Below are 15,142 nucleotides of genomic sequence, written 5' to 3'. Positions count from 1 at the left end.
CCTGCTTCCCGTCTGTGGGAAGGTCTCCTGAGACAGCAAGGGGTCATTCTTGCGACTGGAGGAGAGCAAGTGAAGGACGGAGACATCACATCGGACAGGACACGGATGTCCTTGGCGCCCAGCCCAGCTCATCCAGTGAGATCATGATTGTAGTAGATGACACCTCCAAGGGGAAAAAATACCTCAAACTTTGGTGTCACGCTCTTTCACGGCTTCATTCCTGTTCCCATCATCCCCAACTCTGCTGACAGTTGAAGTCTACCCATCATAAAGTGCCCAAGGTTGAGAAACACTGATCTAGGGTCAAATGTTGGGGAACGGCCATTTTATCCATAGCCTTAGCCATAATTGTTTGCAATGTATCCAAACTATGAAGATATTTTTTAAATAAAGCTTTAGTAGTTCAAGATGGACAAAAAGCATGTAGGCTTGGGAAGGGCAGGAAAAAGAGATGGTTGCCTAGAAGGGACCCATTTGAGTCCTCTCTAGCTTCTCACATCAATGTTTGGGGGTCTAACTTCTAATTCTAACTTCAGCAACTCTGATAATAGAGGAACTCAAAGCTTAGCTCATCAATGACCAAACATAATGAAAAAATTGCAGTTTGTGTGTGAGGCGCACATATAATTCAGCTCAGCAAAAGCTGCTTAAACTAGCATTGGCCTGATCCCCACATTGTTGGCTTAATTGCAGCTTGTCAGATAAACTGGAGCTGGCTGCCTTCATCCTAAGCCCTAAACGGTGGCTTTCAGATTTTGACAGGAGAGTCTGCCCACTGCATTATGACCAAAGCATAAACAACATCATAAATCAGGGTAAGGGTGTTTGGAAGACAGTTGCCCTGTTCCTTCTTTAAGTAGAAACATAATAAGGTTCTCTTTATTATCCCACTTCGTTTCTCGAGCCATCTGGCTGTCCTCCTCCAGGGCAAACGCCAGAGAAGGAAGACACCTCCAAGATTTAAGTGACAGAAAAGGTTATTTGAAGAATAACCGCCCCCCCCCCAAAAAAGGAGAAAAAGCAGTATTTTTCAATCTGGACAACTTTTAAGATGAGTGGACTTCAACTCCCAAAATCCCCCAGCCAGCATGGGTGGACTTCAATGCCCAAAATGCTGAGCAATGTCCAAACAGAATCCTTGAGGGCCCTTGGTGCTCTCTGAGCTTGGCGGTTTCCTAGCAGACTTTTCATGACCCATAATGAGTGCTAGTAATAATGTTATCTAGTTTGGGTCATAAAACATCTGCAAGGAAAACCCCAAGCTCAGAGAGTACCCAGGACCCCTCTTTTCAACCCTGAGCTACAAATAAAGGTTCCCCTTTATGGGAATCTAGTGCAGTGTTTGAGGACAGACTCCTGGGTTAGTTTTTCAGTGGCTGGGTTGGCCTACTCTGAAGCCCAAATCCAGGTTAACAGAACCCCATCCACATGATGCCCAGTGCCTAAATTTGTGCCTGCTTCACACCACGTGCCAAGATCCTGGCTGGGATTTAGCAAGATATTGACCCCAAAAGCCCTCGAACCATTTGAGCTATGTAGTGTGCTTTGTGAACACAATTCAAGCGGTTCACTTTTGGCTGGAGAAATTGAGCAAATGCAGGAAACTCTGTGAATGAACTGGGGTCCAGATGGTTGTGGGAAAACAAGCAAGCAAGCAGGTTTCCCAGCAATCGAGCAAGCATTGCACCCCATTCAAGGTGCATCTCAGCGGGCATTTTCCTATTTTCCCTTTGCCAGGTCCGATGCGGCTGGCCGCAGCTATTTCCCCAGCTCCTGTGTGTATGTGTGTGGCTCAGCACCCACGCCGGCTCGACTGCCCGTTGCCATGGCAAAGGCTATGATGTCACCGTAGGAAAGCGAGATGATGAGACGGCGGGACCCCAAAGTGGATCCTGGCACAAAGGGGTCAGCACGGGAGAAGAGGGGGCAGATGAGAGGGAAGGGGGGAGGGTGGTTGAGCCGGGGGTGGGGGGGGGAGGCAGAGAGGCGATGCAGAGCGGCCATCCTGCCCAGCAGCAAATTCCCATCAGGCTGGCAGGAGGGAGAAGAGGGTCATGGCCAGGAGGGAGAGGCCTTTTGCATGATGGCGCATGCTGGGCTCAGCCACGGAAGGGGGGAAACCCAGAGGATTTGCCCAGTGCCCCCACCAGCTGAGGTTCACCCTGCTTGGTGCAGTGCTTCTCAACACCCCCACACACACTGCGAGTTCCAGCCTGCCCACCCCTAGGGTGTTCTGAGTTCAGGTCTTCCCAGCTGGCAAGCTTGCAAGAGGCAGTCCTCGTGGGTAAGGAGGTGTGCCAGCCGCTTGTCAGCCCACCTCCTCCAATTGGGGTCAGTTGCGTCCTGCTTGCAAAGGAGCCTTGCAGGCGGACGGAGAGGAAGACCTCCAGACCCCCGGCTGGGCATTGCAACGGCGGGCAGGGCAGCCTCCCCCCCCCTCTCGTAGCAGCACGGAGAAAGAATGGAAGAAAGGACAAAACCGCGACGGGTTTACATTTCTCTCGCATTGCATTTAATTTTGAGAGAATTGCGCATGCGCGCTCGGCCCGCCAGTGGAACCTTCGAAAGGAGGAAAAAAAAAGGAAGGGACGGGGCGGGTCAAGGCGCTTCCGGAACGTCCGGCGTGCCGCCGCCGGCCCCCGCCCGGAATCCTTTCTGGGTGCACGCGTAGCGCCCCGCCCTTCCTGCGGCGCCTGCGCAGAGCCGGCGGCCTCCCTGGGGCTGCAGTGTGAGGCCGAGCGGTCCCTTCGTCTCTGGGGAGAGGATGGCGACCGACTCGTGGGCGCTGGCGGTGGATGAGCAGGAGGCGGCCGCCGCGGCCTCGGTGAGAAACACCGGACGGAGAGGTTGGGCGGGCCGGGGCGCGCGTGTGTACGCGTGAATGGGTCCCCCCCTGCCGGGGAGAGAGTTGCCCTCTGCTGGGGGGGGGCGCTCAAAAAGCAGGAAAAAGAAACCGCCTTGGAACCAGGGGAGCATCCAACGGGGGCTGAAAAGAACCCTTGAAACCCACAAACACACCTGGCTTGCCGTGAGAAGTTGCGGTTGCAGTCCCGAGTGGGGAGGGGGTGCTCCTTATGTCTGCGTGAGTTTAGTGTGTGGTTATATTGATGTGATTTTGAACGGTGCGTGTGAAGTTCTCTTTTAGTGTGTGTGTGTGTGTGTGTGTGTGTATGTACGCACACATGTATATACACAGAAACATACGTGCGTATATACATACATATATATATAATATATATAATATTCATTTGTGTTATATAATTATAATTGTGTAGAATATAAATATTTATATTTATATAAGCCTAACCAACAGAATGATTTAGATATAGGTAATATAAACAGTTTACATGTGTTCTGTCCGTCAGCTATGTTTTCCTCCTCTTGGCAACCGATCTCCGTCGAGGTCCCCTTCCTTAACTCTCTGCCATTAGTATTTCTGCTTAAGTGACTTTCTGAAGGCGGCCTAAGAACTCTCCAGGCCATAAAGTGGTTTCCACAGCAGCCAAGCCGTTGTCCGTCCTTTGGGCTCCTTGTCTGCCGTGGTGCCATTCCTGCCTCTGATCTGGGAGTCCCAAAGGGCTGTTGTGACCAGCAAATGTTGTAGCTTTCTCCTTTTCAAGAAAGGAAGGCTTATTACAGTGTTTCTCAACCTTGGCAACTTGAAGATGTGTGGGAGGGGCCCCTTCAACTCTCAGAATCCCCCGTCCTGCCTTGCCTGGCTGGAGAATTCTGGGAGCTCAAGTCCGCCCATCTTCAAGTTGCCAAGGCTGAGAATCCTGGGCTTATCAGTTACCCAACGTGCTCATAAGAACTTAAAATCCTTTAAAGAGCTACAGCCATTAAGATTTTAATTTTTCACCCTAAACAATAGGATGGGCTGAGAAGCCCCGATTTGTGCTCAGAATCTCTCTGATTTCTTCCTTTCAGCTGAGCAACTTACACCTGAAGGAGAACCTCAAGCCAGATGCCAACGGTGGGTGTAGCCGTGATTCCCGAGGTGGAGCCGTTCCCTGTAACTGTCACAGACAACCTGGAGTCTTTTCTTTCTTCTTACCAGTTGCACCCACGCTCCCCCCACTTTTAGGAGTGAAATTACATCCTCACTCCTAGGAAGCCAACCTGTCAAAACGGAGCCAAAGGCTCTTGTGGCCTCTAAGCACTAAGGCAGGGGTAGGCAAACGTGGCTCTTTTATGACTCGTGGACTTCAGCTCCCAGAATTCCCCAGCCAGCCTTCTGCATTGTGCAGGAGAACTTATAAAACCATCCATGAGAGGTGGTTCTCCGACCCCTCTTAGCTAACCTATCTTGGTGGTGCTACAAATGATGGTTTGTTCCAACAGGAGCCGTTGTCAAGACAAGGGACAGCGCAGAGAAGACGGAAGAAGAGGAAAAAGGTAGCATATGCCTAATTTACCTGGTTCAGGAAGTACCAAACCTGGGGCTGTTGCTGTGCAGGAAAGCCCCAGGTCCCGACCTCGTCCCCCTTTCCAAGAAGGGCTGTTTGGAGGGGGGGCAGTTAAGACCCTCCTCTTCTTGGCAGGGCTGGGCTGCTGAGTGCCCAGCTTTGTAATGTCTGGAGGGAAAGCCAAGCCCACTCAGCGTTCTGTCTTCGGTGCCAGCTGTTTGCCATCTGCTGGTTCTATCCTCAAGCGCTGGGACACCTGGTCTTCGGCCGGAGGCCCTCTAGGTGGCTTTTGTATGTGGGACAGGTGGCAGGCCGTAGTTTTAGGACAGGAAGTGCCAAAAACAGAAGAATTACCCTCCTTGTGGGCATCTTAGCGGTCTGACTGTCACAGGTGTGTTCTGCCAGGAGATTGTGGTTAAAATCTTGGTGGCAGAGTGGTTACAGTGCAGTATTGCAGGCAGTCTTTGCCGACAGCCAGCAGTTCGATCCTTACCGGCTCAAGGTTGACTCCGCCTTCCGTACTGAAGTCAGTAAAATGACCCAGATTGTTGGGGGGCGACAGGCCGACTCTGTAAACCGCTTGGAGTGGGGGGCTGTAAAAGCACCATGAAGCGTCATATGAGTTTAAGGGTCTTGCTAAAAATGAAAGGGGGTGTTCATGCTTTGGTGAACCCCCCTTTCCCATCTGGCCACAGAGGATCGGGCCGCCCAGTCATTGCTGAACAAGCTGATCCGTAGCAATTTGGTGGACAACACGAACCAGGTAGAGGTGCTGCAGAGGGATCCCACGTCACCCCTGTACTCAGTGAAGTCTTTCGAAGAGCTGCGCTTGTAAGTGCCTCCCACTTGACTTTCGGGGAGCTCGTGGTTCCTCATGGTGGGGGGGGAGCATCACTGAGAGAAGGGGCTTTGGTGGCATTGCTGCCCTGCATGGGGGGGTCTCTGTTCTACTCCTGCCCATCAGCCCTGTGAGGGAGAAGCTGGTTCAAAGTCTTTGTAGCGCTGTGTAGACGTCATCTTTGCTCCCCCCACTCAGGAAGCCCCAGCTGCTCCAGGGGGTCTATGCCATGGGCTTCAACAGGCCCTCCAAGATCCAGGAGAACGCCCTGCCCATGATGCTCGCAGAGCCGTAAGTCGTGACGCTCAGGAGGGCTGGAGGGGCAGCGGGGGAGTTTGGCTGGGGAGGGCGGAAGAGGGATCTCCGAGGGGGCCTTTGCTGGAGGTGGGTGAGTTCTCGTTATGCCCAGATGCTGCCCACGCAAATTGCCCGCTGCCATGAAACTCGGGGAGAGGTGGCCATTCCCTCTGAGCTGCCCAGAGTCCTCCCGTCCTCTGTTCACGGTGTCCACCTATCTACAGCCCACAGAACCTGATTGCCCAGTCCCAGTCCGGCACTGGGAAGACGGCAGCTTTCGTCCTGGCCATGCTCAGCCGGGTGGAACCGGACCACAAGCATCCCCAGGTAGCTGCTGTCACCAGCCTTGACACCGAGGGGCGATGTGGTGAGAGGGTCGCCAAGGGCGATTTGCTCCTGGCAGGTTGAGGCAGGGGTCGGCCGCCTCCCCTGAGGTCGGGGGGGACTTTCTCTCCATAGCCAGCTCCAACCGCTGGGAAGAGACGGGGGAGGGGGATGCGCTGGCAGTGAAAAGAGAGACCGGAGAGAGATTTTTTTTTGTTCTTCTAATTTTCTTCCCTCTTCTCCCCTCCAGTGCCTCTGCCTTTCCCCCACATACGAGTTGGCCCTCCAGACCGGGAAGGTCATCGAACAGATGGGCCAGTTCTACCCTGCGCTGAAGCTGGCCTATGCTGTCCGGGGCAACAAGCGTGAGTATCAGGCTGGTTCTCTCCATTTCCTGGCATCTTGCCGGGATGGATCCGGACAGTTTACCATCAGCGGGGTCCCTCCACTGCGAGAGTGGGGAGGGGCCAGGGGCCAACCTCCCCAAGGGGTCACTTCCTCTTCTCTCCCCCCCCCCAACAGTGGAGCGTGGCCAGAAGATTGCCGAACAGATTGTTATTGGCACGCCAGGCACCGTCCTGGACTGGTGTTCGAAGCTCAAATTCATCGACCCCAAGAAGATCCGGGTGTTTGTTCTAGACGAGGCCGACGTCATGATCGCCACCCAGGGGCACCAGGACCAGAGCATCCGCATCCAGAGGTCAGGGAGGGCCACAATTTTCTGACTTGGTATTCTTCAGCAGAAAGGGAGCTAAATGTCCATGGATTTCTAGGCCTTTTTCTCCTATCCCTTTATCCATCTCCTTTAAAATAATTGTTTTGTTTATGTATTTATTAAGTTTCTTCGCCACCCATTTCCTTTGCAGGTACTCTGAGCAGCTTACAAATTAAACTCTCTCCATACGTTAATGTCTTTTTTCAGACGTGCAGTTCACACGTCACGGTTTTGATATTTGACTTTTTTTTCCACTTTGAATGTTTTGAGTTTCTTTTTGGGAGCCAAAAGCTTTTATTAGACAACTTGGGTATGCAGGAAATAAATACACTTCATGGGAAGGGAGGAAGTTGTCCAGGAAGAAACCCCCCAAAAAATTCTTGAGGGGAGCAGGTGTGGCCTCTTTCCTTTGGGTGGCAGCCGGAGGAGGCTGTGGAAGCGTGGTGGGAACTGGGTTAAATGGAGGCAGCGGGGAGGAAGGTCTGTGGGACCTCTGGAGGCCCCAAGCGTGATGATTGCTGAGGGTCAGGCTGCCTTGTGCGGAGCAAGGAGATTGAACCTCCTTGTGTGGAGACAGTCTACCTGTATAGTTGGCAGAAGCAGAAAGCTGTTGCCAGGAGGATTTTCAAAGGCAGGGCGGTGGATCCAAAGTTCTGGCTGTTTCTATCCCCCCAGGATGCTTCCCCGAGATTGCCAGATGCTGCTCTTCTCGGCCACCTTTGAGGACTCGGTGTGGAAGTTTGCCCAGAAGGTGGTTCCTGACCCCAACATCATCAAGCTGAAGAGGGAGGAGGAGACGCTGGACACCATTAAGCAGTACTACGTCCTCTGCAGCAGCCGGGAGGAGAAGTTCCAGGCCCTCTGCAACATCTACGGAGCCATCACCATCGCCCAGGCCATGATCTTCTGCCACGTGAGGGCCGGGCTGGGTGGGGGGTTGGGTGGCACCCCAGCCCCGCCCCTCCCGCAGGCCCCCCCCTGGCTCGCTGACACTTCCCTCCCGCAGACTCGCAAGACAGCCGGCTGGCTGGCGGGGGAGCTGTCCAAGGAAGGCCACCAGGTCGCCCTCTTGAGCGGGGAGATGATGGTGGAGCAGCGGGCGGCCGTGATCGAACGCTTCAGAGAGGGCAAGGAGAAGGTCCTGGTGACCACCAATGTCTGCGCCCGAGGTGAGTCCAGAAGGACGGAGCTGGAAGGGGCCCAGGAGGTCTTCTAGTCTGGCCCTCTGCCTCGAGCAGAAGACCCTGTGTCAAGCGGCTCTCTGCCGGTCTCTTCCTAAAAAAAAACCCAGTGCCGCCGGAGCATCCAGAAGTTCTTGCCTCTCTTCCTGATGATTGAGGTGCCCTTTTGGCTCTTGGCTTCTGAATTTGGGCAATGGGCTCTGCAGGGTTACAGTCCTCATGGAATGAACGCTTGTTTAGCGACCGTCCAAAGTGACAGTGGCCCTGAAAGGAGATGGCTTGGGACCAGCGCTGCCCTTAAGCTCCCTTTAGAGCGTCCTCGTGGTGATGGGACCGGGGCTGGGGCGCTCGGCCACTGTCTCGCATTTACGGCGGTCATTGGATTGGCGGCCTTCCCAGCCAGCTTCCAACAGAGTCAGTAGGGAATCTTGCAAGTTGCGGCGATGCCTTGCTTAACAACTGCAGTGGTTCAGTGAAGAAGCGCAGCAAGGCGGTTGTAAAATCCTCTGCTGTCACCTGATGTCTCGCTTAACGACCACACCACTTAACAATGGAGGTTGTGCTCCTTGTCGTAAGTGGAGGGTTGCCTGCAAAGCGATTGTGGTCTCCTCCTCCGGTGGCTCTTAGAAAAGGCCAGTCAGTCCAGTTTCCGTTGTGTTGTGACGTGTTGTGAGCTACGCAGTGTTGTGGAGCATGGGGTCATCTGTTCAGCTGGTGGAGGAGAGGCTTAAATACCGCCATGACAAACTTCCTCCCCAGGCATAGACGTGGAGCAGGTCTCTGTGGTAATAAACTTCGACCTCCCGGTGGACAAAGACGGCAACCCGGACAACGAGACCTACCTGCACCGCATTGGCCGCACGGGGCGCTTCGGCAAGCGGGGGCTGGCCGTCAACATGGTGGACAGCAAGCACAGCATGAACATCCTCAACCGGATCCAGGAACATTTCAGTGAGTCCCCCAAACCGGTCCAGGCTCCGGGCCGAAGCTTCGTCTCTCTCTCTCTCTCTCTCTGGCTTGGAGCCCTGGGCCTCTTGTGTGAAACGCCAAGGTCCGCTTCTGCCCTTCACTGTAGGGCTGGGCTTGGCCTCCCGGTGGGGCAAGACCAAGCGAACGTCCTCCTGCCTTAGACACGAAGCCAGCTGAGGGACGCGGGGCTGGTCCCTCCCTCTCCCCTCCAGCCAAGGAGGGGGCCATCCTGAAAGGTAGCCAGCGAAACTGCACGGGCTTGTCCATGCAGTGGCCAGGAAGTAGGATTAATTCAAAGGCACCTCCCCCCTCCCCCCAAAATTATTACTCTAGGTCAGGGTTCTCCAAACATGGCCTCTTTTAAGACTTGTGGGCTTCAACTCCCAGAGTTCCCCAGCCAGCAGGAATTCTGGGAGTTGCCCACAAGTCTTAAAAGGGGCCAACTTTGGAGACTGCGTGCTCTCTATCCGCTAAATTATTTAATCCAGAATATTATTACGTATTCAGTAGCACATGAAGAAGGCTTCAGGGACTTTTAGGTGTCATCGGCAACTCGGCCTCTGTGGCCTTTGTGAGTTTTCAGAAATTTAAATGTCTCTTTGGGCCACGAATCACGCGAGAATCAAACCGGTTCCTGTTTTACAGACTTCTGAATCTTTCCTGACAATGCTGCTTGTTGTTGTTGTTTTTATTTTTTGCAGACAAGAAGATTTATAAATTGGATACAGATGATTTGGATGAGATTGAGAAAATTGCTAACTGAAGGGGGCAGCCAAGGGGACGGGCGTGCCCACCTTCCGCCCCGTGGCTCTCCCACCCAAAATTGGTACGCCGTCCCGACGGGCCCATCTCACCAGCCCCGTGCGAAGTGGGGTGTCCCCCATTATCAGAAGCGCTGCAGAAATTACCTTAAACCAACAATGCGGCTGGACTTTAATTTCCAAATTAGTGCAAACTGGGGAACGGAAGACACGTTTCGCAAAGAAATGTTTACAGTAACTTACTTTTTTCTTTTAGTTTAGCCTTAAGAGTGGGAGAACCTTTTCAATTATGAAAATGATGCCAAAAAAAGTAGCCAATAATTAGAAGGGATTTTAATGCCTGTTTTGTGAAGAGAGAGAGAGGGCTAAAAGGAGTATGTGGAAGATTGGACAGACAAATATCTAAAGCTTATGATTTTTTTTCCTCCTTTTACACTTCAAAGAGAGCAAAAGTCCAGGCTAGTTTCGTGATGGGAATGTGTGAAGTGGGCAGAGATTGCCATTTTTACTCAAGGAAAATCACTGTCTTCTGATATTGTTTTCCCCTAGTTGATGGCACGATTGCCCGTCTTTCCATTCTTATGCTTTTTCTCCTTCCCGAGAAACTTCGGAGAGCTGCAGTCCCGCGGGTGGCGGGCAAGGGAAGCCAAAGCCTGGGCAGGGTCGCAGAACAGCCTGGTGGGGAAGAAGAGAGCCGATGCTCACCCTGGTCTAGAGGGAAGAACTCTTGTCAGCTCCAAATAGAGACGGGAAGATAAGATGTTTTGGTCAGGAGCAGCTCGAAGGGAGGCGTGTTTCTGGGTGCCGTAAGGCTGAGCTAAATCTCTTGTTTTGGGGCCTCCGGAGGAAGTCCTGTGGGTTGCAAAGGAAGGGCGGGCGGGTGGGCGGGCAGGTTTCTAGCTTCACCTCTGGAGGGGCAGGTGTGTCCCCCGAAGGGCTGAGGAGCGCCAGCTTCCTCATAAGGAGCTCCAGGTTTTAATTGCAGCTTCGTTCCCTGCCTCCCCGCCCACCATTGATGGGCCATCAGGCCTCCGGTGTGCATTTTGGTTGTCTGTGTGTTGCTGGTTGCTACCAAACTGATTTGGCTTCTTAGGCGGGGGAGGGAGGGGGGAGAGATCATGCCTACAATTGCGGTGACCCCAAATGGTGTTCAGTTTGGGGGCGGCCAAGGAGGCTCAGCGGAGGCTGCCGTCTCCTCTGGGTTCTGCCGTGGGGTAATCTCGAGCAGGCGCAGCGAGCGTTGGATCTGATTTCTTTCTCTCTCTCTCTCTGGCGCGGTAGAATTAAAAGTGTTTTTATTCAGGCTTGGGTGGGTGGCTGGGTTGGTGGGGGCAGAAGAGCTCCTGGCTTCCTGCTTAATACGGGACCCAAATCGCTTGAGGGTTTTTTTGGGTTTTAATCTCTGCGTTTTAGAGGACTGGGCTGCAACTGAGATGGGGATTCTTTTCATGCAAAATATGACGTATGTGCCCTGCTCGTTTTAGAAATGTACCTAAATGTTTAGGATGTTTGTGCACAACCTCTTCCTCGGTTTCTGTCCACAGCTTTGGGGGGGGGGGTGAGGTCAGTTTTTTAAAAAAACATAGCTGTCCATAGATTTTGTATGCAGGGGCATACTTATTTTTATTCCATAGGAGCTAACAGGCAGATGTGGGCTGTATGTGGCAGGGAGTCTTCGACCCACTCTGGCCACACCAGGTGACCACGTGAGCCGGACGCAGAGGGGGATGGGAGAGGCAGGCAGGGCTGCTTTCCCATGTAGCTTCTCAGCCAGAATAAAGACCGCACGAGACTTGACACCCGGCCTCCGCTTTCTTCCGTGTGATTCCTAGCAGTGGGTCTTCGGGGGGCCGAAGGTGCCCCTTCCCCTCCTCACGGAGGGTACCTGGCCTTCTCAGGCGAGAGCCCGGCCCTCCCTAAAGACTAAAACGTAAGTTTGTTGTCATGGCATTTGCATTTTAATTGGGATAAAATAAACACAGCTGATGCCCGCTAGGTGTTCCTTTGGCCTGTCACTTTGGGGGTCCCTGGTTGAGCTGCTGAGGGTCGCCTGGGAGTCCTGAGCGGACTCCCTTCATGCAGCCTTTTTATTAATTAAATTTTTACACCACCCATCTTCCTGTGCTCACTGCATCAGCTGGGTTAAATGCACCTGCCGGTGTCTTCCGTCTGTCCGTGTGCATATTCTCCCTCAGAATATCTTCCATGGGTTTACGGTGACCGAGTTCCCCAACTCAATGCAAAAAAGGCCATTCCCCTTCCCACAAAAGGAGTCCCCCCCCCCTTTTCCCTAGGAAATCCACCTGGGTTTGCCCAAGAGGTTTTTAAAATCGCTTCATGAGGTCTGTGCCAGAGTGGAAAGCATAAAAACCAGCACCTGGTCATGTCAGAATGTTGAAGAAATGAATGGGGCTGTTTCTATCAGCTTCCCCCAACCGGGTGGCCTCCAGGTGGCCACAGTTCCCAGCTGCCCAGTTTGACCCAGCAGTGCATGATGCCAGGTAGCCTTGCCTGGCCTCCGTCCCCCAGCAGCTCAAAGGAGGCCAGGCCAAGATACGCTGCCCTCTTCCCGGCACTGACCACCCCCCCCTGGACCCTGGGAGCAAGCCCTGTGGCCACAGCAGGCTGATATTGGCAAGGGGGCCCAAAGAGCAGCCACTGGGGTGCTCTGCTGAATTGAATTCCCCCCCCAGGTCTTAGCTGGACAGGCACCACCACCGCTCAAGGTTTCCAGGCCCTGGCAAAGTCTCCTGCCTCCCAGCGTCCTTTGGCCTGTCTGGGCTAAGAAATCAACGCTCGGAAGGCGGACTGATTTTGGCAAGCTGTCCTCTCTGTTAGCAGGTCTCTCTGTGCAGAATACTGAGAGTTCCAACTCTGCCTGCGGGCAGAGAAATGTTTTTCTTTAAAACATTCAAATACAGTTTGAGGGGGAAAATGGCATTTTGATAACACAAACAGGCCACTCTTAATCAAAGCAGGTTGATTTGTGTGCTCAAAAAGCAGCAGCAGCAGCTCTTCAGAAAAAGCCCCCCCCCGCCCCCCCCAGGCAGAGCTCAAGACTGCGATAGGCAACGCAAACACACATCCACGACGTGTGTTTTGGCATCCAAGCTGCCAGAAGCTCTGGAATTATTGCCAGAAGCAACACTGAATTTCAAATTTACACTGGAAGGAGAGCCCATTCGGGGAGGATCCTTCCAGACTTAATTTGTGCCATAATCTTGTAAAAGAAATTTGATTAAAAATGCAGTAACAGACCTTGGTAAGGCTGAGCGTATTCAAGAGTCTACCTATGGAGCAGAAACCTTGGAACGGGGCATCGGGGGCCCCAGCCTTCCCTCGGACAAGGCCAGTTTCTGTATCTTGTGCGAAAGCCTGCATTCCCCTTCTCCCACCCCCCAAAAGGGTTATCCACACCTTCAACCAGCAAAAGGCACTGGAGGGAGCTCCTGCTGGCCCTGGTTTCCTTCCCACTCTTCTAGGTTCAAATCAGATTGAATTGGGGAAGGGAAGAGAGGAGGAACTGCCCTGAAGACAAAACCCTCAGGGGCCTGACAGAAAAGGCCACCACTATCCCACCCCCCTGGAGGGGCCTTGGCTGGATCTAAAGGAGTGGACGGAGGCTGGGAGGGCCTGGGTTTAATGGGAGGCGCGGACAGTCCTGCTCAGAGCGCCCTCTCCTGCTTGTCCAGCAGAATGCAGAGCACCGACTTGTGGCGGACGGCGCAGTCCTGCAAAGACCGGCTGAGGTCCGAGAAGGTCCTGCGGGGCACTTCCGCCGTCCCGATCCTGCAGCACCGGTAGGCGGCTGCGTTCTTTTGCTCGGCCACGGCGACCACCGTCTCCAGGTTGTCTGTGGGCCGGAAGTAGCGCTCAAACCTTTTCCCCGAAGGAGAGCGGATGGCCAGCAGCAGCCGGGGCTCCCCCTCACCGGGCTCCTCCAGACTGAGGGTCAGGGCGGTGGGAGAACTTCCTTCCCTCTCCAAGGCAGGAAAGGGGGACTGGGGGTGCTCCAGCAGGAGAGGTGTGGGCCCCCTCAGCAGAGAAGGATCCTGGGACCTCTGTTCTTCCTCGGCTGCCACCACCCGGGCACTGGCTGGGAGCTGGCCAGCCTGCTCGGACATCACTTCAGCTGTGCCTGACCTCCGGTCCTTCCTGCCGATGGACGGCAGTACCCGGTACTTGTTGAGGGAAGATGAGGTCCTGGTGGGCACCTGCTGGAGGAGGTCCGGCACTTCGGCCGGGAGCGCCTGGATGGGCTGGGAGGAGGCTGCCCTCCGGCCACTGACCTCTTCCTCCCCAGGGGTGGCGACCGGCTGGGGGCACGATGGCACTTGGTAGGAGTAGGCCCCCAGGCTCTGGGAGTAGCTCAGGCTGGACCGGGTGCGCCCCTTGGCGGACTTTGGCCGGGTGACGTGCATGGTGACGCTGGGGAGTGGCGGCCAGCCGGGAGACTTTGCGATGCCGAAGGGGACCTTCCGTTCAGAGGGTGAGATGGTCAGGGGTGAGGCAGCGGCCATTGCTTTTCAGGAGGCCTGGGAAGGAAGGAAGGAAGGAAGGAAGGAAGGGAAGGAAGGAAGGAAGGAAGGAAGGAAGGAAGGAAGGAAGGAAGGAAGAAAGAAAGAGAAATAGCACGGACAGGTCAGCCTCTCCAACACAGCATTTTGCAACTCACCTTGCTAGGTTACGTATGAGGCTGGTGTGCCCAGCTCTGCAGCTCAGCACCGCCACCACCTGGGCTTGGCACCTACTGCAATTTTAAATTCCCAACGGTGTGGGCAGTGTTGCCGCCCCCGCTGGTCGCTGGCCGGATTTAACACCACAGACCTAAATATCCCCTCTGAGCTTGAAGCTGCCACTCTCTCCTTGCCAGGTGGGAGGAAGCGGGTAAAAGGAAGGGAGGAGGGCAGCCCACCTGCCAAAGATGCTCCATGGGCTCCGGACGACTGGCAGCTCTGGGCATGAGGAGGGCCGTCAGTCCAGGAGGGTCTCTGCTGCAGCCACGGCCGGGCAGTCGCTGGTGTTGCAGCCTAGAAAGGGAGGAGAGACGTTGCGGGCCTGGGGGGGAGGACAAGGGGGGGTCCTGAGAAACGCCCACCAGGAGGGTCAGAGCCGGCCACACCAAGCCACGTTCCACTCTACAAGCCAAGATTGCCCTTTGGCTGGGGGGTGATGACCGCTGGGGGGGGGACTGGAGGGTTCACCGCCCCCCCTTTCCTCTCCCAACAGCCCTGCCAGGTAGGCCAAACGAGAAGGGTGGGTTTCCCCTCTTCCTTCCCCCCCCCACAACCCAGGCCCTGTCCCGTGACTTCAGGCCCCATTGTTCCCAGCCTGGCCCGCCCGTCCTCCCCCGCTAGACTATTTCCCCCAACCCTTCCCCACGCCCCGCAGCTTTCGTGTGGTCCTAGCCGTCCGGAAAACCACGGTTCCCATCATCCCCAGCCTCTGTGCCCATCGTCCAAGCGAGCTCGGTTTGATCGAGTCCCCGTGGTTCCCCGCCGTGGCTGGGGACGATGGGGATCGTAGAGGAAGGGGGGCGCCCCTGCCTCACCTGGCCGCGGCTCCATCCAGCAGCCCTGCGCGCGGGCGGGCCCTTCTCGGCGGTAAACAGCGCCGCGTCTCCACGGCAACTGCAGCCGCCAGCCGACTTC

At 54.8% G+C, this 15,142-nt stretch overlaps 2 protein-coding genes across 6 annotated transcripts in view; one reads left to right on the top strand and one right to left on the bottom strand.

Annotated features, from left to right (window-relative positions):
• MUL1 (mitochondrial E3 ubiquitin protein ligase 1) overlaps window positions 1–11,288 on the top strand; it is a 40,133-nt gene extending 28,845 nt beyond the window's left edge. For 3 of the 5 annotated variants that reach the window (XM_081341141.1, XM_081341140.1, XM_081341143.1), the window contains 11 exons: window positions 3,928–3,973; window positions 4,342–4,395; window positions 5,102–5,237; window positions 5,443–5,535; window positions 5,766–5,868; window positions 6,116–6,230; window positions 6,388–6,565; window positions 7,256–7,493; window positions 7,587–7,749; window positions 8,521–8,712; window positions 9,432–11,288. In XM_081341141.1, coding sequence (XP_081197267.1) covers window positions 3,928–3,973; window positions 4,342–4,395; window positions 5,102–5,237; window positions 5,443–5,535; window positions 5,766–5,868; window positions 6,116–6,230; window positions 6,388–6,565; window positions 7,256–7,493; window positions 7,587–7,749; window positions 8,521–8,712; window positions 9,432–9,493 — 1,380 coding nt within the window. In that variant the 3' untranslated portion in view covers window positions 9,494–11,288. Of the gene's footprint in view, window positions 1–2,696; window positions 2,825–3,927; window positions 3,974–4,341; window positions 4,396–5,101; window positions 5,238–5,442; window positions 5,536–5,765; window positions 5,869–6,115; window positions 6,231–6,387; window positions 6,566–7,255; window positions 7,494–7,586; window positions 7,750–8,520; window positions 8,713–9,431 lie in introns of those variants that run through there. The other 2 variants (XM_081341142.1, XM_081341145.1) reach the window with 2 other exon arrangements.
• A 158-nt stretch (window positions 11,289–11,446) lies between these two features.
• UBXN10 (UBX domain protein 10) lies at window positions 11,447–15,094 on the bottom strand. Its single transcript, XM_081341158.1, has 3 exons — window positions 15,043–15,094; window positions 14,407–14,521; window positions 11,447–14,026 (listed from the first exon to the last, which is right to left on the bottom strand). Exon 3 carries the CDS (start codon window positions 14,009–14,011, stop codon window positions 13,157–13,159), a length of 855 nt encoding a protein of 284 aa, XP_081197284.1. The 5' UTR covers window positions 14,012–14,026; window positions 14,407–14,521; window positions 15,043–15,094; the 3' UTR covers window positions 11,447–13,156.
• Between the last annotated feature and the right edge of the window lie 48 nt (window positions 15,095–15,142).

Source organism: Vipera berus, assembly GCF_964194415.1.
Source record: "Vipera berus genome assembly, chromosome: 17".
Taxonomy (NCBI): Eukaryota; Metazoa; Chordata; class Lepidosauria; order Squamata; family Viperidae; genus Vipera; species Vipera berus.
Note: the sequence above shows the minus strand (reverse complement) of the source record. Positions and strands in the feature narration are given on the sequence as shown.

Excerpts from the sequence above, each read along its gene's own strand:
- UBXN10 (XM_081341158.1), bottom strand. The coding sequence starts at position 14,011 with ATGGCCGCTGCCTCACCCCTGACCATCTCACCCTCTGAACGGAAGGTC.